The sequence below is a fragment of the Oryctolagus cuniculus genome, chromosome 1, assembly GCF_964237555.1.
Source record: "Oryctolagus cuniculus chromosome 1, mOryCun1.1, whole genome shotgun sequence".
NCBI classification, from domain to species: domain Eukaryota; kingdom Metazoa; phylum Chordata; class Mammalia; order Lagomorpha; family Leporidae; genus Oryctolagus; species Oryctolagus cuniculus.
In genome coordinates, this window is record NC_091432.1 from 65,826,672 (window position 1) to 65,854,565 (window position 27,894).

A 27,894-nucleotide genomic window follows, 5' to 3' on the forward strand; every position below is an offset into this window, starting at 1 on the left:
AATCATTGTAAATATTTATAGGGTGCCGTTTAATACAGTGTGGTCAAATCAGAATAATTTATCAGTTTCATCTCTTTAAACCTCATTTCTTTCTGTTAGGAACTTTGAACTTCTGTCTTCTAGTTTTTTATATATAATAAGTTGTTGGAAACTGTAGATAAATTATTTTTAAATATATTAAAATATGTGAACATCTTGCTAATTATAACACCAAATCAGAATGTATAGAAGTATACACTTATTTATTTAGCAATACTAGCTGAGCAGCTACTACATGTTTGCCACTTATGTTACTGGTGATACAATGGAGAAAAAGACAATCAAGATCCCTTCCTTATAGCCCGTATGTTCTACTAGGAGAGAGAAGCAAATGAATGTGGAAAAAATGAAATCGTTATTGACTGTAATTGCTCAGCAGAGGGCAACAGGGTGTTATGATAGCATGAGATGGGAGGAGGGAAACTTGGATAAAATAAAAAATAGTCACCTAATAAAAAGAATCACAAGGTTGACTTATTTAACAGGTGTTTTCTCAAGGCTGAATATTCAGTATAAAATTTTGAATTTTTTGAGACATAGCAATAAATTGCAGTAATGATTAAGCTTGAGAGTTGGAGAGCTGGTTTTAAGGGTTTGAACCATCTAAGAATGCTGATCAATAACAGGTGTTAGCAAGGATGTGGAAAAATTGAGTTCTCATACTTTGGACTTAAGGAATGGAAAATCATGTGATGGATGGTTTAAAAAACTGCACACAAAAATTTGTACACAAATGCTCATAGCAGCATTTTCCATAATGTCCAAAATGTGGAACCAACTCAAAGGTCCATCTGATGAAGGGGGTAAATAAACTGGTATATCCAGATGGTGGAATGTTATTCAGCCATGAAAAGGAATGAAGTACAGATACATGTGATGCATGGGTGAACCTGAGACATGAAGTAAAAGGAGGCCAGCACCATGGCTCACTTGGTTAATCCTCTGCCTTTGGTGCCGGCATCCCATACGGGCGCTGGGTTCCAGTCCAGGTTGCTCCTCTTCCAGTCCAGCTCTCTGCTGTGGCCCGGGAAAAGGCAGTGAAGGATGGCCCAAATGCTTGGGCCCCTGTACCCGCATGGGAGACCGGGAGGAAGTATCTGGCTCCTGCTTCGGATCTGCGCAGCGCCGGCTGTAGCGGCCATTTGGGGAGTGAACCAACAGAAGGAAGACCTTTCTCTCTCTCTCACTGTCTGTAATTCCACCTGTCAAATAAATAGCCTCTCTTTCCTTGGCACAAGATCAGAAATATTTGGAGGTTTTTCCTTATAATAATATAATTTTAAAACAAATGGTAGTATAACAGTATAACTTATAAAATGTAAAATTTGGATATGTTGTAAAAACACATATATTCAGAAGATTGTTTATTAGGACTGGCTATTAACCCCTACACCCTCTAGAGATGCATGCTTACTCTTGTACTCTTTGGGATATTTTGGTGAAAATATTTGAGAAGCATTGATACTTACGAACCGACAGTATTGGAAATGCACGAGCGTATACCACCACTGGGCTGGTGAATTCCACCATCCAGAATACCCTTTTTTTTTTTTTTTTTTTTTTTTTTTTTAAGATTTATTTATTTGAAAGGCAGAGTTACAGAGAGAAGGAGAGACAGGGAGAGATCTTCTCTCTTGGGATTCACTCCCCATATGGCCACAATAGCCAGGGCTGGGCTAGACTGAAGCCAGGAGCTTATTCTGTGTCTCCCACATGGGTGCAGGGGTCCAAACACTTGGGCCATCTTCTGTTGCTTTCCCAGGCGCATTAGCAGGGAGCTGGATTGGAAGAGAAGCAGCTGGTACTTGAACTGGTGCTCATATAGGATGCTGGCACTGCAGGTGGCAGCTTAACCCACTACGCCACAGTGCAGGCCCAGATTACCCATTTAAGTCTTAAAAAACAAAAACCCAAGTATAAGTAGTTTGCATTTTACACTTTGGTCCATCATGTACATTTTCAACTCATACACATATTTATTATTATATCAAACTGTATGTATCAGCCAAGATTATCAGTTTTTATCTATACTTAGATGATTTAAGCTGCTATACAACACATAACCAAAGCTGCTTATTAAGGAGCTTCCTACTGCTTATAGCTAATAGTGTTTTGTGACTTTGCTTGTAAAAAAATTACTGCTGAGTACAGTGTGAAGGCAAAATTATATACCTCTTTTTTTTTAAGATTTATTTATTTATTTGAGAGAGTTACACAGAGAGAGAAGGAGAGGCAGAGAGAGGTGTTCCATCTGATGGTTCACTCCCCAATTGGCCGCAATGGCCAGAGCTGTGCTGGTGCAGGGGCCCAAGGACTTGGGTCATCTTCTACTGCTTTCCCAGGCCATAACAGAGAGCTGGATTGGAAGAGGGGCAGCTGGGACTAGAACCAGCACCTATATGGAATGCCGGTGCTGCAGGCACCGCCACAGTGCCAGCCCCCAAATTATGCTTCTATAGTCTCTCAGATGGCTAGGCCCATTTGCATTTCCTGGTCCTCTGCACTGCACAATGGTTTTTGTGTTTTTCAACTGGTGTGTAGGGAAAGGGGTAAAGATGGACTTTGGAGTGTTAAACTGACTAAGGTTCAAATCCTGGCCCTTTGCTTTTGTATGTGTTACCTTGGGTAAGTCACTGAATCTCACATACTTATCTCTTAATCCTTACAATGATACAAATATTATCCCAGTGATTACAGATAAGACTGACTCATATAAAATAACTTGCCCAGAGGGAAGAATAGTCTTCCAATTTTGTCATTAGGGTAGGAGTGAGAATAAGAGTATCCAAACTTGAAAAGGTAGACTCTGGTAGAAAGAAAGGTTGTGCCTGCATGTTCTGTTATCAGCACTTGTAAGTTGTGTACTTAGGGGAAACATTTTATAATCCTTCTGACTCCTAATTTTCCTCATCTGAAAAGTGAGAGAGATGATACCTCATAAACCTATATTTATTCTTTCTAAGCTTAGCTTTTACTATCATTTGGCCTAGGGGCGGTCATAATGAGAGATTAGTGGGAAGCAAGATAAGAACAGTTATAGCTAGTGTAGTCAATGAAAAGGAAAAGTGTTTTCTGAATAGACCTAGAGCTCCCTCAGGACAGCTGCTGATTTTTATCCTTTTAGCCCCTGCTCTTAATATATTACCTGGCACTTAGTAGGCTGTCATGAAAATGATGGATTAATATTGCATGCTGGGGTTATATATCGTCTGCTATTCTTTATTTGTAGATAAACTTAAAGTCAATTTGGATTCAGAACAAGCAGTGAAAGAAGAAAAAATAGTGGAGCAACCTCCAGTGTCTGTCACTGAACTGAAGCTGGCAGCTCCTGCAGGCCTGAAGAAATCCAGCAGAAAAGCAGAGCTTGTTAGGATGCAGCAGAAAGAGAAAAAAAGGTAGGGAAATTTTGTTGGTTATGGGGAAAGAGAGTCCCTAATGGGGTGAGAAGGTCTGTTCAGGCAGATTGACAGCAGGCAGTTTTCAGCTGAGTACTAAATCCTACTTCATACTTTAGGAATTCAGCTATACAACCAAAACACAGAGGGAAGCTCCGCAGCGTATCTAGTGGAGCAGGAAGGCGCAGTCAGGCGGCTTGGGTGATTCAGGGCTCAAAGTTTTTTTCGTCTTTTCTGTTTTCTTTCTTTTTCTTCTCTTTATTTCTCTCTTTCTTTATTGGACCCCTTTGAAATAAATTGGTTGTCTTTTCTCCCTTCATTTTAAATTTGTGAACATAGCATAAGTATTTCTAATTGTATGTCTGTTTTTCACTTCAAATTGCCAAATGAAGGGTTACTGTTTCCAGTCAAATTTAAGAGAAAAAGTTCTTTGTTTTCTTTTTATATCAATGAGTTTATTTTTCAAGTGGTAAAATGTAATTAGAAAAGAAAATAAAACGCACACAAGCTGTTAAAAATGGATCCAGGAATTTGAGACACTACCTCATAGTTGGTAGAAATTAGTTTGTTGAAAGAAATTCTAAAGAACACTGTCAGCACTGATAGGCCCAGAAAGACTTGACTTTCATGGCAGGGTTAGAGCTACTCTAGTAGAAAACATCAACAAAATAGTGGCATTTTATGGCTAAAGCTCTGTCCAGTGAGCCTCAACTCCTAGGGACACATGATATAGGTGGATTAAAGTGTACCTAAACATGGGTGTAACACACACTGTTCATGGTTATTGCCAAGAATGCATTCAGTAGTTCACTACTAAGTATGGTGTTAAGTGTACAATTGTTGTAGATGCCCTTACCTATACTGAGAAAGTTCTTTTTATTTTAAGTTTGCTGAGAGATTTATCATGAATGGATGTTTTTGTTTTGTTTTGTTTTGTTTTAAGTTTTAAATGTATTTACTTTATTGAATAGTAGAGAGAGAGCTTGTTCACTCTTCAAATGTCCACAACAGCCAGGGTTGGGCGAAGCCAAAGCCAGGAGCCTGGAACTCAATCCAGGTCTCCTATGTGGGTGGCAAAGACTCAAGCACTTGAGCCATCACCTACTACCTCCTAGAGTAAACATTAACAGGAAGCTGAATTGGAAGCAGAACCAGTATGCAAACCCTGGGACTCTGATATGGGATACTGGTGTCAACTGCTGTACCAGATGCCCATGTGCTGAATTTTGAAAGATGGATTTTCTGCATTTAGTGAGATGATCATATGATTTTGTTAATGTGGCGAATTACATTGATTTATTTAAAAATGTTAAATTCACTTCTCTTTTTGGGGATGAACACCACTTGGTCATGATTATTCTCCTTTTGTTGCTGGAGTAGACTTGTTGGTGTTACATTAAAGATTTTTGCCTATGTGGTTATAAAGGCTATAAGTCAGTTATTTCTTTTTTTTTTTTAATTTTTTTTTTTTAATTTATTTGACAGATAAAGTTAGACAGTGAGAGAGAGACACAGAGAGAAAGGTCCTTCTTCCATTGGTTCACCCCCCAAATGGCTGCTACGGCCGGTGCTGTGCTGATCTGAAGCCAGGCCCCAGGTGCTTCCTCCTGGTCTCCCGTGCAGGTGCAGGAGCCCAAGCACTTGGGCCATCCTCCAGTGCCTTCCCAGGCCATAGTAACAGAGAGCTGGACTGGAAGAGGAACAACCGGGACTAGAACCTGGCGCCCATATGGGATGCTGGCGCCACAGGCGAAGGATTAACCAAGTGAGCCATGGCGCTGGCCTCTGGTCAGTTATTTCTGATAATGTCTTTGATAAGTTTTATTATCAAAATTGTAGAAACATTAATTGGGAGGAAGCTTTTGTTTTCTTAAGGAGTTTGTGTTAGATATATTAACATTTTTTAAAAGATTTATGTATTTATTTTAAAGTCAGAAACGCAGAGGAAGAAACAGAGAGAAATCTTCCATCTGCTGGTTCACTCCCAAAATGGCCCCAGTAGCTGGGTCTAGGCCTTAGCCTGGAGCTTCTTCTAGGTCTCTCCTGTATTCAGGGGCCCAAGAATGTAGGCCATCTTCTGCTGCTTTCACACGCACATCAGCAGGAAGCTGGATAAGAAGTGGATGAGCTGGGCCCTGAACCGATGCCCGTATGGGACATCTGTATCACAGGTGGTGGCTTTACCCACCATGCTACAACACTGGCCCAATATATTTCTTTAAAAAAACAAGACAAAGAGCCAGCACTATGGTGTAGCGGATAAAGCCACCACCTGCAGTGCCAGCATCCCATATGGACACCAGTTCGAGTCCCAGCTGCTCCACTTCCAATCCAGCTCTCTGCTATGGCCTAGGAAAGCAGTAGAAGATGGCCCAAGTCCTTGGGCTCCTGCACCTGTATGGGAGATCCGGAAGAAGCTCCTGGCTCCTGGCTTCAGATCTGTGCAGCTCTGGCCGTTGCAGCCATCTGGGGAGTGAACCATCAGATAGAAGACCTTTCTCTTTCTCTCTGCCTCTTCTTCTCACTCTATGTAACTCTGACTTTCAATAAATAAATAAATCTCATAATAAAAAAGAAAAATCTGAGCCTGAATATCTTTTTTTTTAGAAAGATATTTTTATTGTAAATTTGATTCAAATTTTTTAGTTCTTCTTGGATCAATTTTGACTTAGTTGTATTTTTAAATAAATTTGTCTATTTCTCAAAGTTACTTAGTTTATTGACATAAAGTTCATAAAATAGCCTTATTTGAGTATCTAAAGAATCTAGAATTTATGGGAATTTCAAACTAAATGTTTTTCAAATTTAATATATATTATATAACAGAATCACTACAGATTCTTTCATTATTTCATTCTCAATTGTTAGTGTTTTCCTTTTTTATATATATATATATATTTTTTTTTTTTTTGACAGAGTGGACATTGAGAGAGAGAGGCAGTGAGAAAGGTCTTCTTTTACCGTTGGTTCACCCTCCAATGGTTGCTGCGGCCAGCGCACTGCGCTGATCCAAAGCCAGGAGCCAGGTCCTTCTCCTGGTCTCCCATGCGGGTGCCGGGCCCAAGGACTTGGGCCATCTTCCACTGCACTCCCGGGCCATAGCAGAGAGCTGGACTGGAAGAGGGGCAACCGGGACTAGAACCCTGTGTGCTGGCGCCGCAAGGTGGAGGATTAGCCTATTGAGCCGCGGCGCCAGCCTTTCCTTTTTAAAATGGGTTTTGTAAGAGCCTTATTTTATTAGACTTTGCCCAAAAAGTAACAACTTTTGGCTTTGTTAAGCTTCTCTATTTTCTGTTTCATTGATCTCTGCTCTTTATTATTTCCTTTTACTTACTTTGCATTTAATTTTTTGTTTTTTAGTTCTAGGTAGAAAGAAAAGTTGATGCTAAACTTTAGATAAGACATTGTTATTTGATATACAAAGACTATGTCTTGTATGTATTTGTGTTTCTGACATACAGTAGGCCATTGATAAATTATTTGTTGATTGAATGACTTGTATGGTGGAGTATCCATCCAGAGGAAGTAAATATTGTCACAGTGATGTCTGGGCCTTTTATTATAATCACCTTAAAGTCTTATTTTTATGCCATTGCTTATATTGTGTTTCTCTTTCAAATATTTGTCTCCTGGAGTGAGCATTTAGCCTAGTGGTTGAAATGCAAGTTGAGATGCCTCATCCTATATTGGGGAACTTATATTTGATACCCTGTTCAAGCTCCTGACTCCAGCTTGCTGCTAAGATAGATCGTAGGTTGATGGTTCAAGTGTTTGGGTCCCTGCCACTGTCACGAGAGACTTGGTTTGAGTTCCCATCTCCTGACTTGGCCTGTTCCGTTTCTGACCATTGCAGATGTTTGAGGGTGAACCAGCAGAAAGGATCTCTCTGCTTTTCAGATGAACAAAAATTTTAAAAATAAAGTATTTGTTTCCCCTTTCTACCTGGTGAACTTCTATTCTACCTGACTTTTTAAAGTTCCTAAGAAAAATCATGTCCCCAAACACCTCACTTGTCCAGTAAAATTTATCACATTGTATTATAGCTAATGATGTTTTCCAGAGCTTCATGAGAACAGTATTTCCTGCTTGATCTTTGCATCTCAATGTTTAGTGAATAGCCTTATAGGTAGATAATAGTTGTCTTAACATTTGCTAAATGATTGAAGGGCCAATTGGGAAAATAAAAAGGAATTAGGAAAGATTCTTAATAACTTGATTATAACTTCCTGTGGTCAATAGAGAACTGGAAGAATATTTTACTCTGACCACACTATGAAGTGACCTTCTTGTGATCAGTTAGCAGAGTGTTCTTAAAACAAATTCTTACTGGTCTACTTTGTTCTTTTCTACCCTGTGGAATTAAGACTGTGAGTTATGAAACTAGAGCTATATGAGCACTGCTTCCATTTTTGTTCTGTGTAACAGGCTTAATTTATTCCTGAATGGCAACAGGGGGAAGCGAGTAGATTTATCTGATGATGAGACAAAGGAAACTGAAAACATGAAGAAAAAGAGGAGAAGAATCAAACTTCCTGACTCTGATAGCAGTGAAGATGAAGGTGGGTAATGCTATTAGTTTTTAACCACAAGGATCATTTCTTACCATGATGTACAAGAAGCTAAAAAAATTAATCTGAGTTACAATGAGAAGAGGAATTCTAGCACTGAGACACATTGCACCTGTTTCTGTTTGAAGTCTATTTTAGCTTTTTGACCAGAACCATGATCTGGTAATTTGCCAAAACAATGGACACATAGGGAAAGAAGATAAAGATTATTATTACATATGATATCTGAAACATTTTCTTTTTTTGAAAGGGATATTCCTTTGGATACTTTTTTTTAACTCTTTTTAACAATTGTGACATTCTAGGCATCAAAGGTGGTGGTGGTGGTGGTGGTGATCATACAGATAAAACGAACATTTTGTTTTTTGAAAAACAGTTGTTGAAAGGGAATGATGCTCTGAACCCTTCCAGTTGTAGTCTCTGGGAAATGGAAATTAAGAAAATGAAATAAGGGCAAGAGTCTCACCAAGAAAATTAATATGCTTTTTAAAAGAATATTAAGTATTCTTAATAGCCAAGATAGCTTCCCAAATCATGTGAAGGAAGTACATGAAACGAGAAAGAAGCTAATGAGAAAGATGCCTGGGCTGGATTGATAAGCCGGGTGATTACACTGGAAAGTCTTTTTTGAGAACCTGTGGTGAAAAGCTTGAGCTGCTGTAATCAATTCTGCATAAGTTGGCCTAATGAGTATAAAACAGTTTAGGTTGTAGGTGGAAATCTAGTCCAGAGGAATTCAGCAACACACGGAAGGATCATAGGGAAATATAAACTAAATCTCAAAGAGGATAAAGAATAATGGGGTCTTAATCAAGTCCTTACCTTGGCCAGCTACAGATGTGGGACGAGCTACACCTGCTTTTCACATTCTGGTGGTTCCACTCTGCTGTGTCTGGCAGGATGGCCCACATGCAGGTCGGTCTACTACTTGGACAAACACTTTGAGGAACACAATGAGCATCAGCCTATAGTGTTACTCAGAGATCTTTCCAAACAAGTACCAAAAACGCATCTGGTGTCTGAAGAGGAGCAGAGGAGACAGTGTCCTCCAGCAGAGTCTAGGCTGAGCTCATTATGTGATAATCAGAACCATACATTCTTTAGATGACTTCTTCTGAAAGATCAACAAAAATGAAATATTTATGGGATTTCAAACTAAATCTTTTTCAAATTTAATATTTGAATAAATTATATAATATATATTCAAATATAATGTATAAGGTAGCATTCAGAGAATATTTGAAAAGTGTCCAAATCATTTGTCCATACCTGTCCATTAGCTATTTCTTCATAGCAATAGAGCTCAGTTAAATGGAGCTGCAAGTAGATTTACTATAAAGTATTTAAGATAAAATTTCTTCATTAGTTTTTCTCTTAATGTAAATGCCTGTTTGACTTTACCTGTTACTTTTGTTAAATAAAGTTTGTGTGAACATACTTCACAAAGTTTCTGGAAAATGGAATTCAAAGTTTATTTTGGTGCCAAAAATTTGAAATCTATATGCATGAGGGGTCTTCAAAAAGTTTATGGAAAAATGCATATCATAAAAAAGCTATGCATGGATTTCAGAAAGTTTGGCACCAAAATAAGCTTATCTTTTAATTCAATTTTTCACAAACCTTTCGAATTACCCTTGTATGTTGCATTAAAAAAAAAAAAAAGCAGATATTGTAGTGCAGTGGATTAAGCTGTTGCTTGGGAGGCCCACATGCATGCATTTCAAATCCTATATCCACTTCCAATCCAGCTTCCTGCCAATGTGCCTGGGAGGCAGCAGGTGCTCTCTCAAGGACTTGAGGCCCTGCTAGCCATGTGGAAGGCCTGGATGGTGTTCTTGGCTCTGGGCTTTGGTCTGCTGCTGCCTTGGCTTATGGGTATTTGGGGAATAAACTAGCCTATGAAATATCTCTCCCTCTCTTTATCACTCTGCCTTTCAAATAAATAAATCTTTTTTGTTGCTCTTGATTTAAAAAAAAAAAATTGATTTATTTACTTGAGAGGCATAGTTACAGACAGAGAGGTCTTCCATCCACTGGTTCACTCCCCAAATGGCCACAACAGCCAGGGCTAGGCCAGGCCGAAGCCAAGAGCCAGGAACTTCATCTGGATCTCCCATCTTTTTTTTTTAATGGAATGAATGCAAAAAAGGAACCTGCTATGCTGAAAGAAGAAAACTAAGTAAGACTTTACTCTTAACAGAAACTGCAAGAAAAACTGGAAGTAGTGGGATTGGCATTGTGGTGTAGCGAATAAAGCTGCTGCCTAGAACACCGCCGTCCCATATAGGTGTCTGTCCTGGCTTCTCCACTTCTTGTCTAGCTCCCTGCTGGATGGCTGAGTGCTTGGGCCCCTACTACCCAAGGGGGAGACTCGGAAGAAGTTCCTAGCTTTGGCCTGGTCAGCCCTGGCCATGTGGCCACTTGGGGAATGAACCAGCAGAAAGAGGATCTCTCTTTCTCACTTTCCCTCTCTCTCTGACTCTGACTTTCAGATTAAAAAAAAATCAACAGAAAGAACTGAAAGTGGTAACAGAGACTCCTCCAAAAGGATATTAGGTTAACAAATGAGTGAAAAGAGATTATATATGTAGATGACAGTAATACAAAAGAAATAAACAATCCTAAGAAACATACCTAGAAGTTGAAGCTCTGTGTGATAGAAATACCATCTTTGAGTCTCTGGATTTTGTCCTACCATTCGTGCTTACTTGTTAAGGATTGCAGTCTCTGATATACTGTGAGGGGCATAGTGCCCTTTTAGGTGTGGCTTTTAATAGCTATTTGGAATGTGTTGGGGTAGGACATTATAAGCATTCCAGAGTGGCGGTTGCTATATTTTCATTCCATGTCGTTTATCAAAATGCTTTGACCAAGGCTACTGAAAGGAAGAATTTCAAAGGTGTCAATGAAATAAGCCATCAGGGAGCATTTCTAGAAATGGAGGAACTATAGACAATTCCATACAGATGCATGGGAAAATAATTAGGAAATAAATTTAGGAATATATGCTAATTAGAACAGGCTTCCCTATTTCCAGTCAGGACAAGGACTTGGGAAAGATTCTGGAAAAGTCTGAAGCCATCAGCCAATGTAATTTAAAAAGGTAAAACTATAGGCCAGTGCTGTGGTGTAGTAGGTTAAGCTGCTGTCTGCAATGCCGGCATCCCATATGGGTACTGGTTTGTGTCCTGGCTGCTCCACTTGCGATCCAGCTCCCTGCTAATGCATCTGGGAAGACAGTGGAGGATGGTCCAAGTGCTTAGGCCCCTATACTCATGTGGGAGACTTGGAAGAAACTCCTGGCTCTTGGCTTCAGCCTGGCCCAGCCTTGGCCTTTATAGCCATTGGGAGTGAACCAGTGGGTAGAAGTTTCTCTCTCTCTTTCCCTCTCTCAATTCTGACTTTATAATATAACAATAATAATAATAATAAAAGATAAAACTGGATGTCCTAGTATTAGTGCAGAAGTCAGCTATAAGTCAAGGAATTACTGTGGTTGGTGGAGCACTCATTATGTACTTCTGAAATATTCTCTGTAATTCTAATCTGCACTCCACAAAAGTAATACCCGAGGTGATTAGATTGAGTGAAGTTATTTAGTTTGGAAGGAGTGTGAAGAAATGTGAGAGAGGTGCATATCCTGAAAGAATGCATGATACAGAGTAGAGGCTCTTGGGGTTCTTCCCTCTGAAAGATAATTTTTGACATCTGACTAAATGTAAACCTTTCTACCATTTTATTCTTTTTTTTTTTTAAAACAATTATTTGAAAGAGTTACACACAGAGAGAAGCAGAGGTAGAAAGAGAGAGAGAGAAAGAGGGGTCTTCCATTCCGCTGGTTCACTCCCCAAATGACCACAGCAGCCAGAGCTGAGCTGATCTGAAACCAGGAGCCTGGAGCTTCTTCCAGGTCCCCACATGGGTGCAGGGGCCCAAGGAGTTGGGCCACCTTCAACTGCTATCCCAGGCCATAGCAGAGAGTGAATCAGAAGAGGAGTAGCCAGGGTTCGAACTGGTGCCCATATGGGATGCCAGCGCTGTAGGCTGGGGCTTTAACCCACTGTGCCACAGCGCCGGCCCCTGCCATTTTATTCTTAAATGTCTTCTTTCCTCCCATCCAGTGGAGTTGTAACTTAACTCTTTATACAGTCTCTAAGTTACTGTGTTCTTTCATTTTTTTTAAATATTTATTTGAAAGGCAGAGTTACAGAGACTTTGTCTTTAGCTCTCATCATGTTAGCCTCCCAGAGCTGGGTTAATAGCTGGACCACTTTCCTTTTTATGTTTGTCTCTTGTTTCCCAGAGCTTATAAAGTCCTGGGGCCCATTTCATTCTTGAAGTGTATAATTTATTGTTTTGTTCTGGTTTTGTTCTTCACCTCTTTGGGTCATTTGGCCTTCAACCCTCCAGTGTCATAACTTTTAACACTGATCTAATCAGTTGGGAGAATTTCAGATCCAAGACTTGTGCTAAGAATTTGAATATAGCCAGGCGGTTTGGGGAGCAGGTGAGGCTAGGCAGTCACCCAGTCCCTCAATCAGCAATTTCTTTGTGGTGATTAAGCAGTAGGTCAGCTGAGGGTATTTTTATGTCCCCTCTCCTGGGCCTACTTCCAAGACCGCTGCTCTGGGGCTGTTGAGAACTGATGGGATGTCTCTGGTAACACTGTTGTCTCAGGTGGTGCCACTTCCATAGCAATCTGAGTTCCTTCTGTCAATCTCAGTGTAGTAGCACAAGCCTCATCAGGGAGCAGTTACATCACTAGAAATAGTGCCATACAAAATTTAAAGCAGAATGTAATTATTGGAGCTGTAATTGTGACAGTTTCAAAGATGCTTCCCCTACTGCCTCAAAGTTTATGCTCTTACCATCACCTAGAAATTTTTAGTGGAACAAGCATCTCAGGTTATTATGAGTAGTCAGATCACAGTCACAGCATCTCTGGCCTGGGGCATGTGCTGTAGTCTGAGGATTAACTCCACATCCTAAATTTTGAAAGAAAATACCTGGTCCATGAATAGCAAGGCAGCAGGGGACAGTTGGATTAGGCTGACTGACATGGGTTTAAAACCTGTCTCATCAAGTTAAGGAACCTCTCTGAGCCTCTATTTACTCGCTGTAAGTGTGAATAATATCTGCTTCTTGGGGCTGTGGTGAGGATAATGTGAAATACATGACAAGTAGTATGTGATCACTGGACATTTATAAACCAGCTGCATGCCCTTAGCTGTAAAATGTTTAGCTAAGATGATCTCTCAGGTGCTTCCAGCTCTAATAATTCTTGATTCTCAGATTTTATTTGTATAAGCTTAATAAAATGTGCATCTTAAAAATTACTATATAACCGTAAAGCTTTGGTTGGCAAACATTACTGCTTCCAATTGCTGTATGCTGGACATGGAAATCTGGAGATGCCAGTAGAGAGGGCTTTGTACCAGTTCATTCCTGTAGTTCTCTTATCTAAGCTTGTCTCATTATTTCAGTCTGCCCAGACTCTCCTGGGGCTTATGAAGCTGAGTCACTGTCCCCACCTCCACCTGGGTCTCCACCTCCTGAGTCAGTGCCGAAGACTGACCCCGAGCTTCCTCCTATCAAGGTAAAACAGTCCGAGGACACTGCACTTCCACATGTCCTTTATCTCCCCAGTGCTGCATTCAACTGCGCTAAGTCAGTTCACTTGCTGTATACTGCACAAATGCCAGTAGATGGCTCTTGTCTCATTCTGCTCTCCTCCAGACTGTACAGAATGGCTACTCCCCTCCTTCTCACCTAAATGGAGATTCTTGTCCTAGGGCATAGTATCAGGAAGCTTTGCAGAGGTGGATCCCTCAGCTGTTCTGTTTTGTTTTTGTGACCTTTGATTTCAGGGCTATTGTGCTACATGGTTCCTGTTGGAATTGTGCAAAAAGAAGTCCTGCTTGCATCAAAGCAAAATGTGAAAGATAGAGGGGAATAATCAAGCCATGCACATTTGTGGCGCTTCAGAAGGCTTTCTGGTAAAGCACTGGGTGACAGAAGCTGGCCACATGGGGAAACTCGAGCAGAGTATTTTAAATGACCTTCAGCTGCGTCTTGTCTGCTCTGTCAGTGCACATAATGAGTTGAGAGCATGGATGCTTACAAGGCTCTGTGTGTGTATGTGTGCTGGTCGGTCGCTGTGAGTTTTCCTTAGTTCATTATGTTAAGCCTGTCATTTTTTAATCTTGCACTCATTTCCTCATTAGCCAGAGAAAATGAGATGAAAGGAAATCGGTGTTAGTTACTGTTTGAGACTAGAGTAGATGAGTCAGTATCATTGTTGACATAACAGGTGTCTGCAGCAAGAAGTCCCTAATCTGGTTCAGAGATGCTCTCATAATACCTGCCTGAGTTCTCCTTGAAAGCCCTTACCACAGTGCATTGCTCATCTTTTTAACCACGCTGCTTGCACCTTCCAACAGGTGATTGTTGACTGAATAAACACTGTTCTTCCCTCAGCATGCCACTTACCTTCTCATAGACCATGAACCAGCCAGCTTGTACATGCAGTGAGCGTAACTTGTCTGTGTGGCAGGGTTTGTCCCCTGAAAGTAATGCATAAGCTTCCTCTTTGTACGTTTTTATCAGAATAGTAGGAGGTGATTCTTGCAGACTAAATATCTTTTGTCATTTTCTCTGCAGCTTCAATGGTTAACATTGTATTCTCTGATCTTCCTCTAGAGCTCAACTGGAGAAAACAGAAGAAAACGAAAGCGTGTATTGAAATCTAAAACCTTTTTGGATGCGGAAGGCTGCATGGGTAAGATGAATTTTTGGCCCTGACTCCAGAGAGTTGTTACCACAGGGAGCCATCATAATCCCCTATGGAGCAGTAGCTCTCAGACTTGAATGTGCATATGAATCACCTGCATGGTGCTGATGCTGCTTGTCTGTGGGCCTTGCTTGGAATACTGAGTGTTGGGAGGGCTGCAATAAAATCAGGACACCTGGGTTCTTGTTTGGGCCATAACACTATAAAAATAACCACTAAAATCTTGGCCAGAAGTCATGTCTCTCTGGTGCAGAGTTTGTTATCTATGGAGCAGAGGTGAAATTTTCCTTTTGCCTAAATGTGGGCTTATGAAGATTCAGGTGAGGTCATAGTTGTGAAAACACCTTGAATGTGGAAACCACAGTGTGAACATAGGATGCTGTTATCACAGATGTTGAGAAACATTTCTTTTATTAGAAGAGTTGTATCAATGTAAACAGTGGAAAGAAGCCCTTCTGATGATTAGACTCTGAAGAGAGTATCTGGAGTGTTTAGTATTTGAGTATTTGGTCCCATTTTTAATCCAGAGGGAGATGACTCACCCAGACTGCTTCCTCTAGATTTCCTATTTATAAGCCAAGTTAGGTAAAAGCATGTGCTCATAATGAAGGTCAAGAGGGCAGTTAGAATTCAGGCTTTGTATTGGCTAATTCCTCAGCCATGTTTTAGTTCTACCCTTGCCACAATCAAACCAGACTTCAGTGGGGCTCTTAGAATTTAGCTCTTGAGGCTTGATAGAATTCTCAGATGCCAGTACTGTATTTTTTGTGTTTGGAAAGAGTTATGGGCTTAGGCTCTCAAATCTCTTACTTGTGGAGTAGCCCATAATCTTTGTTTCTTCATGCTGGTGGCACCTGCCATACCTTGGATCTGCTAGAGGAGATCCATGCCCCCTTTCTTGATTTTACCTTTCCAGTTCAAATTTCTAGCTAGAAATGTTGGCTGTGAAAAATCAGCTTTTGCTAGACAATGTGCTGGTGAAAACTTGCAGAAACATTCTGTGGGTTTTGTGTCCATTTCCCTTACTCTCCACTCCTCTGAAAGGGCCTCTGCCATTTTCACTGTACCATGTAACTGGGGAATGAAGTCCCTCACATGTGGAAATGCTGCCTTTCAGTGCGAAAGTTCTTGTGAGCCTGTGAGTTTTGAACTTTGATTTTTGCTTTGTTTTGTTTTCCATCTCCTAATAGTTCATTTTCAAGCCTCTTGGTTTGGCCACTGATGGTAACATATGTATTTACTGTTGAATTTATTTATTTTTCTTTTGAATTTGAGGACAAAAAAGTGGCCAGTTTTTTCCTCTTCCTCCTCCCCTACCTTCCCTACTCTGCTAAAGTCAGATATATGTTTGAGAGGGTTCATTGGGGATTTGTTACTAATTACTTACTGCTTTGTTCAAAACATGGTACTTAAGTTTTGGCCAGGTGTGGGATGGGGACTTTTTTGCACTCCTGTCTCCAGACAGGACTATTAGAACCTTGGATGCAACAATGAAAACTGCTCACATAGCACTTTTTTTTTTTTTTTTTTTTTTAAGGTTTTTTGGTCCAAGCTCAACCTAATGAATCTTGGCTCTGGTTACCAACAAAGGGGTTCTGCTTTCCTCTCTGCTCACACAGTTCCAAATGTGCCAGCACAGTGACTTGCCCTGTCCTGTGCTGGATCAGATTTGTTCTGTGGATTCAAAACGCTGGTCTTTCCATTCCTGTGAGTTTGCCACAGGAACTAAGGAGTTGTGCCCCTGAGATAAGTTCGGGGTGTAAGAGCAAAACAGTTGTTTGGAAAAGAAATCAGATGTTACCCTAGCAAATCAGGCTTTTTTAAATGAAAGCCAGAAAGGTGGCATGTTGTTCAGTTAAAGTAAAGATTCTGCATTTTTAAGTTGAATTCTTTATCCTGTAGCTTGAAGTAGCTACAGCTTTGAATATTGGAATGCTCCTTTTAGCACTTAAGGTATACAGAATACATTGCTTAAAAAAATTTGTTGGTGCTGTCTTGACTGGTTTTTACTCCTCCCAAGCAATGTATTGCACAAAGTTGGCAATAAGACAGCTAGTTGTTTCATTGATAAGTAATGAAATGAGTTAATTGATGTTGAAGTATAATATTATAGACATACTGTCATTTGAATACAGATTATAGCTTACAAAGAAGCAGTTTTACATCACCAACTAGTGATATATATCTACAGCAGACTCTTCAGGCTTTCTTAATTTAAGGTATTGAATAAATAACAGCTTATAATTTTGGGCCATTAGTCCAGCTACACGGTGCTTTGGAATATGCCTGTGATGGTGTCATAATTGCTGAACTAAGAGTTATGTCATGGAAATTCCCTAAGTGTTTCCCAAACTTTGCTGACCATGCGTATTAGTTGAAAATTTTTCTAAAATTGAAATTCTAGAGGCCAGTGCTGTGGCGTGGTAGGCTAAGCCTCCACCCATGGCACCGGCATTCCATATGATGCCAGTTCGTGTCCCAGCTATTCCACTTCCAATCTAGTTCTCTGCTTATGGCCTGGGAAAGCAGTGGAAGATGGCCCAAATGCCTGGGCCCCTGCACCCACGTAGGAGACCCAGAAGAAGACACTCCTGCTCCTGGCTTCAGATCGGCCCAATTCTGGCCATTGCAGCCATTCGAGGAGCAAACCAGCGGATGGAAGACCTTTCTCTCTGTCTCTCCCTCTCTCTGTCTATAACTCTGCCTCTCAAATCAATAAATCAAATCTTTAAAAAAAAAAAAAAAGGAAAAAAGTTCTGGTTCAATAGGCCAGTTAGACCTGAGATTCTACTTTTTATTATTATTAAGATTTTAAATTATTAAGATTTATTTATTTATTTGAAAGGCAGAGGCACAGAGAGAGGAAGAGACAGATCTGCCACCCACTGGTTCACTCCCTGAATGGCTGCAACTGCTGGAGTTAGGTCAATCCGAAGCAGGAGCCAGGAGTTTCCTCCAGGTCTCCCATGTGGGTGCAGGGGCCCAAGTACTTGGGCCGTATCCTGCTGCTTTCTCAGGCACATTAGCAGGGTGCTGGATCAGAAGTGGGGCAGCCAGGACTAGAACAGGCACCCATATGTGATATACTGGTGCCACAGGCAGTGACTTCACCACTATGCTATAGCACGGGCCCCCAAGATTCTGCATTTCTAATAAGCTCACAGAAGACTAACCCTTCAGGTCTGTGGAATTCTTCTACAACATTTAATATTTATTGAAAGCTTATGGGTAGTTTTTGTCCACTAAGTGACATTAAAATGAATTCTAGGCTCTAAAAAATAAAGACAGATTCTAGGAACTGTTGGGGAAGGGATTGTTTCTTATGCAGCCCTAATGAAATTAGATGTTCCAGTGGTTAATAGGCTGTTGACTTCCTCCACTCCCCACCATGGTCTATTGTGAGGGGAAATTAAGGTAAATCAATATTGAAAATCACTTGCCAAAGACTGGTAGGTGCATCTGCATATTCTGTGAGGTGCTGTTATCTTCATTGTAACAGAGGAAGAAAGAATAGTGTTCTTTGGTAAGAAAAAAATACCTTCCACTCTAATGATTTGAGCATTCATTATGCCTATTAGGTTACTTTCTTCACCTAAGCAAAGATGTTTTCCTTCATTATTTCTCCATCACTTCCTGCAGCCAGAAAGGCTGAGAGGGAATTTAGATGGCGTTGCTTATACATATCAGCTGCTGCAGCTCTCACAGGAAGGTGGCCTTGTACTTTGTGTTGTGGTTGGTGTATGTACTGCAGTGTATTAGAAGAGACCCCCATCAGTTCTGTGATATGGTGGGAAGTCACTCTCTACCTGTGCCCTTTGGGGCTTGCTCATTGGTGTAGTCCTTTCCCAAGTGTCCCTGGGGAAGTGTTTGGGGGATTTTAATGGCAGGGAACAAGGCAAATTCTGCCTTTGGATGGTAAGGGAGTAAGAGAACTGATAACATTTCTCATTTTATCCTTGTCTTCCTTTATATTATCAAGTGTGTCATCTTACAGAATTTGGGGCATTTACCTTCTTGATATTGACTACTACTAAATCTCGGATTAATTAGCACTCATTCAGAACTCAGCAGTTGATTAATCTGATTTTCTGTTATTAGTGTGTTCAGCATGGGTGACATCAGGATTGAGCTAGCCAGGAGGATCTAGGGTGGTGAGCCTGGCTAGACAGAAGGGGGCCGGTGAATAGACCAGAGATTTAAGACCAGGAAAGCCAGCAGTGGAAATAGACAGGCACTGTGGGTCAGGGACCTGAGACTCAAGAGGTCAGAGTATGAAGTCATAAGTGAGTGTTGAGATGACAGTTCATTTCTAGAGCTCAGGAAGTTAGCTTATACACTAGGACCCAAATAAGAATTTGGGCTATTAAATAATAAAGGCTCACTTAAAGGTGTGGGACATACCTTTAATACCAGTGGAGGAGGAAGGTTGAATGTTAACTCTGAGCCTGATGTGGAGGATGTGTGAGTTCAGTGGCATACCTGTCTTGAACAGTGATTGGAGTTAGCAAGATACTGCCTTCTCTTGATAGAGTAAATGACTCAACCTACACATGTCCCATTGTTTTCCTCGTTCTGCCAGTGACTGAAAAAGTCTACGAGAGTGAATCCTGCACAGATAGTGAAGAGGAGCTTACGATGAAGACAGCCTCTGTACACAGGCCCCCTGCCATGACTGTGAAAAAAGAACCCAAAGAGGAACGAAAAGGCCCCAAGAAAGGGACTGCTGCTCTGGGCAAAGCCAACAGGCAAGTGTCCATCACTGGCTTCTTCCAGAGGAAATAACCTGCATTTCTGGAAGGCCAGAAACTTGGAGTGGTCAAGGGAAGAGACCAGGAAGAACCAGCTCTCTCGCTTACTGTGTAAGTGCAGCCACCTCCTCACCTCACCTGAATCAAGACTGTACTTCATCCTGTGAGGTTTATACTACTTCTGGTTTTTAACCAAAAGAAATCACCTAGAAGCAGGAGGCAAAAGATTTAAAAAGCTGTTACCTTCAATGCCATAAGCACAACTTTGACCTGCCAGAAGAACTCATTTCAAAGCTGAATTGGAGCAGGTTTCAGCATTACCACTGAGGCCACGCAGTGACCAGTTCACTGTCCTACTCATCCTGTGTGCTGGACCTGCTCACGGCTCAGAATGTATTCCTGCTTGTTCCTTTGTGTTCTGTGAACTTGTGTGGGTGTTTTTTACCCCTCACTTCTACCAGATGCGTCTACCATTTCCCCATCCTCCTCTCCCCGCTACTGCACTTCTGTCCCCTGTCCCCATGAAGCTGTTTATCTTTTCGTTCTTGGACTAAAGACTGACAGAAAATCTCCTCATAGTCCTCTTTCTCCGTTGTACAGCACACAGACACCTGACTACACCCCGGCAAGTGGCTTGTGTTCTACTTTCGCCCACAGTTAGTGTTAGGGAGAAGCCTTAAGCAGAACAGAAATGGCAATTTATTGATGTATTCGGCTCCACAGAAGTGAAGGTCTAGGGGAGCTGTCACATTGCTGACCCAGGCTGTGCTTTACCCTGCGCTGTGTGGCTTGTTGCTCCCCATCCCCCCTCTTGGTACCAAGAGTGAGACCATTCATTGAGAAACCCTTCCTACATAGAGCGCACAGTGGCTGAGACATTTCTCCCTCTCCAGGAAGTGGAATGTACAGAAACAGCAGCTTCCCAGGAAGTTAGTAGGGAAGATAAGGTGCATGTTTAAACAGAAGTGTTGCCCCTTTGTATTTTCATCTACCCCATTTGCTTGCAAGTTCCAGCTCCCCAAGAGAAGACGGAGGGAGATACTGAGTTGTGACAGGGTCTAAACAGGAAACAAAACATTTTTGGCTGTTTTTGTGGAAAGCCACCTATCAGTAACTTACAAGAGATTTCCATTGTGGCAGGCTTGGTGGTGAGCTGCGTGCATTGAGCCGGAGTGGTGGTGGTCTTGCACAGGGAGCTCTGGGGAAGGAGCACAGGCTCGACTGCCCGTGTGACTCACCCGTAGCAGACAGCGATGTCTGACCTGCCCCCCGCCCTCGGTCTGGTGTATGTCGTAAGTGACGCAGTCTGCTGTGCGCTGCTTAAGGTTAGCATTGCGACTGACCTTGGGATTAACGCGGGCTTCTTTAGCAATCAAGCGTGGACTTGATTAAGACCAGAGGCTGGGAGATGAGTCCTGGCGTCATGTCCAGGACTTGCGAAGGCAGACGCTTTTTATATAGTAAGCTGAGTAAAGGTTGACGTGTTCCAAGATGCTTTCTTTTTTAAATGAAAAGGGATGGAGACAAGGATGGAAAGCCTGGACTTAAAGCTCGACAAAAAAAAATAAAACTTCTGGAAAGGAATCCCTTTTAAATGGTTATTTTTGTCATTGCCTCTAGTCACTTTTCAAAATAGGAATGGAAAATTAAAGAAAAAGCAACAACCTAGTCTCTCTCTTTTTCTAATTATTGTGCTGGGATCTCTAATAAAACTGAATTTGAATTGGAAAAATCTGGTGCTGGTTGGAGTTCCATATTTCAAGGGATAATGCAAATTCTCTGATCTCTGCCCAGTGTGCTGCCTAAATGCTCAGCTGTCTGTCAAGCTTACCAAGTTTGGAATCGTGGCCTTCTTTCTTTTTATGCCATATTCTCCCATGTTAAGTAAATTTGAGAAGTTGTTTTAAAACAGGGCTTCTGCTGGATGTCTAGTGAATCTGTTACCTGACAGCATGGCAGCGGTGTGTACAATCGTGTAAACTGTGAGCAGGAACAAGGCTGGTTTTCAGTTTCTGTTAACACTGCATACCCATAGTCTGAGATGGATAAGTTATTTGCTGCCTTCATCATTTTTTCAGCCCTGTGGGAAATCTTAGTTTCAGCCAACCTCATTTTTTAGCTCATTTAGAAGAAAATTTCATCCTGAGCTTGCACATCATGTTAGTTTGGCTTCATCACTTGCTAGCCTCGGCTTGGGCAAATTTCTGACTCACAAGTTCTTTATCAAAGAGGAGTAAAATGAGTTTCCATGGGTATCAAGTCTGAAGTCATGTGGAGTAACTGTCCGTAGTGGCAGGGACATCATCTCGTACGTCTTAAAAGATTTGAAACAGAGCCAGTGCCGCGGCTCAATAGGCTAATCCTCCGCCTTGCGGCGCCGGCACACCAGGTTCTAGTCCCGGTCGGGGCGCCGGATTCTGTCCTGGTTGCCCCTCTTCCAGGCCAGCTCTCTGCTGTGGCCCGGGAAGGCAGTGGAGGATGGCCCAAGTGCTTGGGCCCTGCACCCCATGGGAGACCAGGAGAAGCACCTGGCTCCTGCCATCGGATCAGCACGGTGCGCCAGCCGTGGCGGCCATTGGAGGGTGAACCAACGACAAAGGAAGACCTTTCTGTCTCTCTCTCTCACTGTCCACTCTGCCTGTCAAAAAAAAAGAAAGAAAAGATTTGAAACAGAGTGGATATTTTCCTGTGAAAAGAAAATGAGATTTATAGAGGGCTATATTCATTGTTCAGTAAAACGTTCATTTTTTTATGTTCATGTGTCAGGTCTTTGACCTGGGCACTGGAGGATATATATCATGGAAACTGAGGAAGGTGGCACTTGTCCTCAGGATCTAATGGAATAGACCAGCCAATAAAGTCAGGTAGGGGTGTAGTGACAGCACAAGGTCCTCCAAGAGTCTATAGGAGGGTGGGTGTTGAGGCTGTCTCCTGGAGGAGGGGAAAGCAAGCAGTTGTTTGAATGATGACCAGGGTTTCACCAGGCAAAGCAGGATGGAAAGGATTTCCAGGCAGAGAAGCGTGGCTTTGGGGGGTGTGGGTAGGGAGGAGTTGGGCTGTCTGAGACTAGGGAGCAAAATGTATTGAGAAATAAAGCTATGATCTTGCTAAGGAGTTTGGGTTTTAGCTGCAGATAATGGGGACCAACTGGAGAATATTAAGAGTAATGTTATAAGTTGATTCTCTGTTAAGCATGACAGCTGGCATTTATTTTGATTTTGTATGCCACAATAGTACTTGTACCCATGTGTGCATATTGTATCTTAGTTGTAACACTGTTTAATGTTGGCAGTCGGCAGAGTTCATTTGCACTTTCTCTTCTCTGCCCCTATCAACATGGATTTATTTAGCAGAATCAGTTTTTCAAAAGTGATTTTTAAAAGCTAGTAGATCTCTGACCCTCTCAGTGATGGGAGCCTCCACTCAGCTCCCTGAAAAAAAAAAAAAAATTGAGGGAACGCGGGGGTGAGTGGAGCAGTTCTATTCCTTTTCTATCTTTGTTTCTTTAAGAAGACATTAGTTATTATACAGGGGAGAGCTGAAGAGAAGGGCCATATAAGGAAACTAAATAGTTTCTCCAGGACATGAGTAGAATGAGTGCCTAATAATGTGTTTGCCAGAAACGTACTCTGTGTCAAGACTCGTTTTGGTAAACTCGTCTTCTTTCATTGGTTCCGGGATCTCAGAATGCCGTAATGCAGCTTTTACCACCATGAAGCTCTCTGGGGCTGTGAGAAGGCAGTGTTGCTTTCTGAGCAGTTGCCCTGGTGGCTCTGTAAACTGGCCCATGCTGTCACCATGCCCTCTCTGAAGGGCACATTGTACCCAAATGACTGCGTTCAGGATTGACTCTTGCCACTCCCTGCCTGCCACATGACACTTCTCTCCACTTGTATCTGTATCCAGTTTTTTTATGTTCCTAAGTGTGGGCCACCCACAGATTGCCACCCAGAGAAACTTGGTGAGGCTCCTTTCTGATCCAATACTTTTCCATTGGATCTGAACCCACCTTAACTCTAGCAATCCCCTACCATTTCAAACCCTAAATATTGGCCGCCTGTCCCTGCCCCTCCGCCTTTATTTCCTCGTCTGCTTTTGCCAGACTCCTTGTTTCTTGAGACTTCACCTTGGCTCTCTCCGCATTTTTTAATACCCAGAGTTCCCCCTAGCTAGTCTGTACTTTCTTCTGGTCTCCTCAGCTTGCTTTCTCAAAGCTCTCCTTCCATAGGGCCTGTCTTGTCTTGGACGGCTCTTGAAGAATAGAAAAGCCACTTTGTTTCATTTCTGCTTTGGATCGTTCACATCCAAAGCATCAAGCAGTTACTGAGTGCCAGCTACATTTGGTCCTGGACAGTATACTGTGGGGTTTGTAGGAGCCCAGAAGTGGCTGTTTTGGAAGGATGGGTCATGCACTAAATGGCACACAGCAGTTGAGAGAGTACTTAGATGCGTAGTAGACAGGGGACTTAGTAACTCAGAAATGGGGTAGGTGATTGTAATGGGTCCAGTTTTAGAGTTCTCTGCAAAACATTAAGACAAGAAGCAGGCCGAGGAAGGTTGCCCACTTCAGAAGGGTTTTTTTAGCTGTCTCACTCGTCAGTTATGCACTCAGGGTAGAAGTAACCATGATTAAGTGAATCTTTATCAGAGTTATTTCTGGTCTACCTTAAGAATGAGAATTTTTTTTTAACTATGTCAACAGGAAATCTTATTGGCAGAGCTATCTTTTTTTCTTTTTTTTTCTTTTTTTTCTTTTTTTTTTTTTTTCGACAGGCAGAGTAGATAGGGAGAGAGACAGAGAGAAAGGTCTTACTTTGCCGTTGGTTTACCCTCCAGTGGCCCCACGGCCAGTGCGCTGTGGCCGGCGCACCACGCTGATCTGAAGGCAGGAGCCAGGTGCTTCTCCTGGTCTCCCATGGGGTGCAGGGCCCAAGCACTTGGGCCATCCTCCACTGCCTTCCCGGGCCACAGCAGAGAGCTGGCCTGGAAGAGGGGCAACCGGGACAGAATCCAGCACCCCGACCGGGACTAGAACCTGGAAGAATGAGAATATTGACAAAGCAAACAGCTGCTAGGGCTTATTTCAAAAGGCAGTTTATAGAATACATGGCTATATCAGTACAAGTTCAACTTGATTTTGTACACCATTTTGGCATACTGGGGAAGCAGGGTGTTGTGATGGAGACAACATTCACTAGGGACACGCAGGGCCCTGGACTCAGACCCTTGCTGAGGCACTGACCATAGGCAGTGCTCTCACCCTCTATAGACTGCAGTTTCTTCATCTTTAAATTGAGTTACCACCTGCATTAAAGAGTGGTTCTAAGGCTTTAGGGAGGGCATACATAGGCAGTCCCTGGTATTTTGAAACAGTTAACACAAAGCTGAATAACACAGTTTTGAAAAAAATAATGTGATTTTCATTTTATTTGGAACAGATTTTGTATGCACTGGTTCACTCACCAAGTATCTACAATAAGCTAGAGCTGGGCTAGGTTGAACCCAGGAGCTTGGGACTCGATGTGGGTCTCCCATGTGTGGCAGGGACCCCAGTACCTGAGCCATCCTCTATTGCCTTTCTAGCATGCACAAATAGCAGGAAGCTGGATAAAAAATGGAGAAGCCAGGAAACCAACTAGGCACTTTGACATGGGATGCAGGCGTCCCAAACAGTGACTTAACCACCGTGCCATTTGCCCACTTCATAACTCACATCTTTGAGCACCTACCATGTGCTAATCACTCCTCCAAACACATTGGCTGTATTAACTCATTTAACCCTGACAGCAAACCTGTGAAATAAGTTCTTGAGCAGACAGGTTAGGTTAGTTGGTCAGGGTCACAGGGTTAGCAAGTGGAAGGGCTAGGATGTAAATCTTGACCACTTGGCCCCATAGCCTGCAGTGCTGCCATGGCTATTAGTCCATACTTCCATACTGTCCAGCGATGATTGATGCTCATTTTTATGAGTGAAAGTACAACTTGTTGTTCAGATCCCACATTATTAGATTCAAAGACTGTTCTAACATTTACGTAAGTCAAGCACTCATCTGATGCTCCAGTCTGCTTTACGGGATCTCTGCCAAGTTGTGCTGAATCTATAAACAGAGATTCAATTATGTCCAGTATACCATGCTGACTAAATTACGAAGTCAGATAAGTAGACTCATAAATGTTAAGAAGAATTTAAAGAGAAGCTAGAATAAAATAAAGCCCTTTGATTAATTTTAGATCACCGGGAAACTCATCTAAATAGAGCCTAGTTCCCTAAGCAATCCATTTAATTGGTTTCAGTCTGTCAAGAACATATTTCCCTTGAAAAAGCTTGTCCAATTGTTGGCCTTGCCTGTAACTTAACTGTTGTAAGAAAATCGAGAGGAGATTCGGCATTTTTTGCCCTATTTAAGCCATACTGCAGGTTCACAGGTGGAAAAGTAGCCCAGGGCACTGTTGCCCAGTAATTGTAACTGGGCTGTGTTCTCCATTTTTAGTATCCACAGCTTATTTTCCTGGGATATTTCCTCTGAGCTCCTAAGGAGTGTGTGTATGTGTGTGGGGGTAGATCCAGAAACGTAGCATAATGTTGGGGAAGAGTAGAGTGTACAGAAAGAGCCATTTTCCTGCCAACCACAAAGGGTTCCATGAATGTTTCCAGGGTCCCTCTTAGTTGCATTCTGCAGTTACTTATAGAAGGTTTTACTTAATCTTATTTCATCCTGCCAATAACCTTCAAGATCGATCTCCCACATTCTGCAGAAAATAAGCTCAGGGAGTTTAGCTCATGAGGCCACCATCTCAGAGTAAGGGAATGAACACAGTTTAGAAGCCAGGTCTTCAGACACTGCATCCTGTGACTTCTCCACAATGGAGCAGTCCCTAGGAAGAATGATTCACCCAACAAGCATGGTGGCTTCTGTGGAGGATTTAAGAGAAAACGCGTGGCAAGTTCTCTGTCTTCCTGAGCTGACAGTATTGGAAAGGTAGAGCATGTGCATGTTTGTACATTTCACAGGTTTTTATTAAAGCTTTCTTAGGTGCCCAACACTGATTCGTGAAAGATTAATTTCTTGGCCTTGAGAAATTTACTATCCAGTGGTGGGGAGAAAGATGTAGAGAAATAATTAAATGTGTTGTAATAGCAATAATATAATATTTATAAACATAATAGTGTTTACCCTGGGCCAGAAGTTGTGCAGATTTTAAAATATATTTTCTCTGATCCTCACATCACTTTATTTACAAATGAAGACAGGAAGACTTGGAGAGTTTAAATGATTCATCCAATAGGTGGAAAGGTCACACATGTTTGTTTTTTTAAAAAAATATTTATTTATTTATTTATTTGAAAGGAAGGGCGATAGGGAGAGTCAGAGGAAAAAAAGAGATCTTCCATCTATTGGTTCATTCCCCCCTATAATAGACTGAGGCAAGAACTAAGAAACTCTAACCTGGTCTCCCAAGTGGGTGGCAGGGGCCCAGATACTTGGGCTATAACCTACTGCCTTCCTAGGCGCATTAGCGAGGAGCTGGATCAGAAGCCGAGCAGCTGGGACCATAACCAGCACTCTGATGTGGGATGCTACTGTTGCAGGACATGGCTTAACCTGCTGTGCCACAATGCTGGCCTCCACACATATTTATTTTAAATGATAGATGTATGATACAAAGTTAACTACAACAACTGAATGTTGTGATTAGCACCTTTGCATGGATGGAACTAAAGGAACACCATGAATTACATCTTTTAAAATTGTCAGTCTCAGATAGAAATCATCTTGCTGGTGGCTCAGGACATGTGTGGCTCTGATTCCCTGTGGAAAACGACACCCGTGCACTGTACTTCGGGCTGGAGACTCAGGCTTTTCCTCCTCCCGTTGGTGTCTAGCTGGCCTGGAGGGAGGGCCAACATTTGAATCCAGGCTTTCTGACTGGAGGCCTGTAGCTCTACCTTTTACCCGCCTTCTGAGAAAAGCAGTTAAGTGCCCCCGGGGAAGTGTGGACCCACAGAGAGGTTACCTAGGACCCAAGATTCACAGAGGAAGCAATGACTAAATGGTGGTCTGCAGAGCAAAAGGAGTTTGCCAGAGAGGGAAATGAGAAGAGCTTTCCAGAGAAAGCTTAAAGTGTTGGAGAGCGATGAGTGGCTTAGCGAGAGGCAGAATGGTGGCTTGGATTACAAGGCTGAGTAAGTAAATAGGCAGGGGCAAGATCCCAGAAGCCATTGGCATATTTTAGCAAATCAGATTTATACATTAGAAAAAGCAGGCTTTGTAGCCTGAGGAGAGAATTGCTGGTATACACAGAGTGTAAGAGCCAAATTGCACCTGCTTCTTGAGATAGGGCAAATAGAGAAA

The 27,894-nt window shown here is 42.0% G+C and overlaps 1 protein-coding gene across 4 annotated transcripts in view; it reads left to right on the forward strand.

Moving 5' to 3' along the window:
* POLD3 (DNA polymerase delta 3, accessory subunit) overlaps positions 1-21,272 on the forward strand; it is a 59,794-nt gene extending 38,522 nt beyond the window's left edge. For 2 of the 4 annotated variants that reach the window (XM_008264043.4, XM_070075366.1), the window contains exons 8-12: positions 3,269-3,434; positions 7,860-7,993; positions 13,486-13,598; positions 14,702-14,780; positions 19,372-21,272. In XM_008264043.4, the coding sequence (XP_008262265.1) occupies positions 3,269-3,434; positions 7,860-7,993; positions 13,486-13,598; positions 14,702-14,780; positions 19,372-19,574 (695 nt within the window). In that variant the 3' untranslated portion in view covers positions 19,575-21,272. The remainder of the gene's footprint in view (positions 1-3,268; positions 3,435-7,859; positions 7,994-13,485; positions 13,599-14,701; positions 14,781-19,371) is intronic. The other 2 variants (XM_002708695.5, XM_070075369.1) reach the window with 1 other exon arrangement.
* Positions 21,273-27,894: the final 6,622 nt, after the last annotated feature.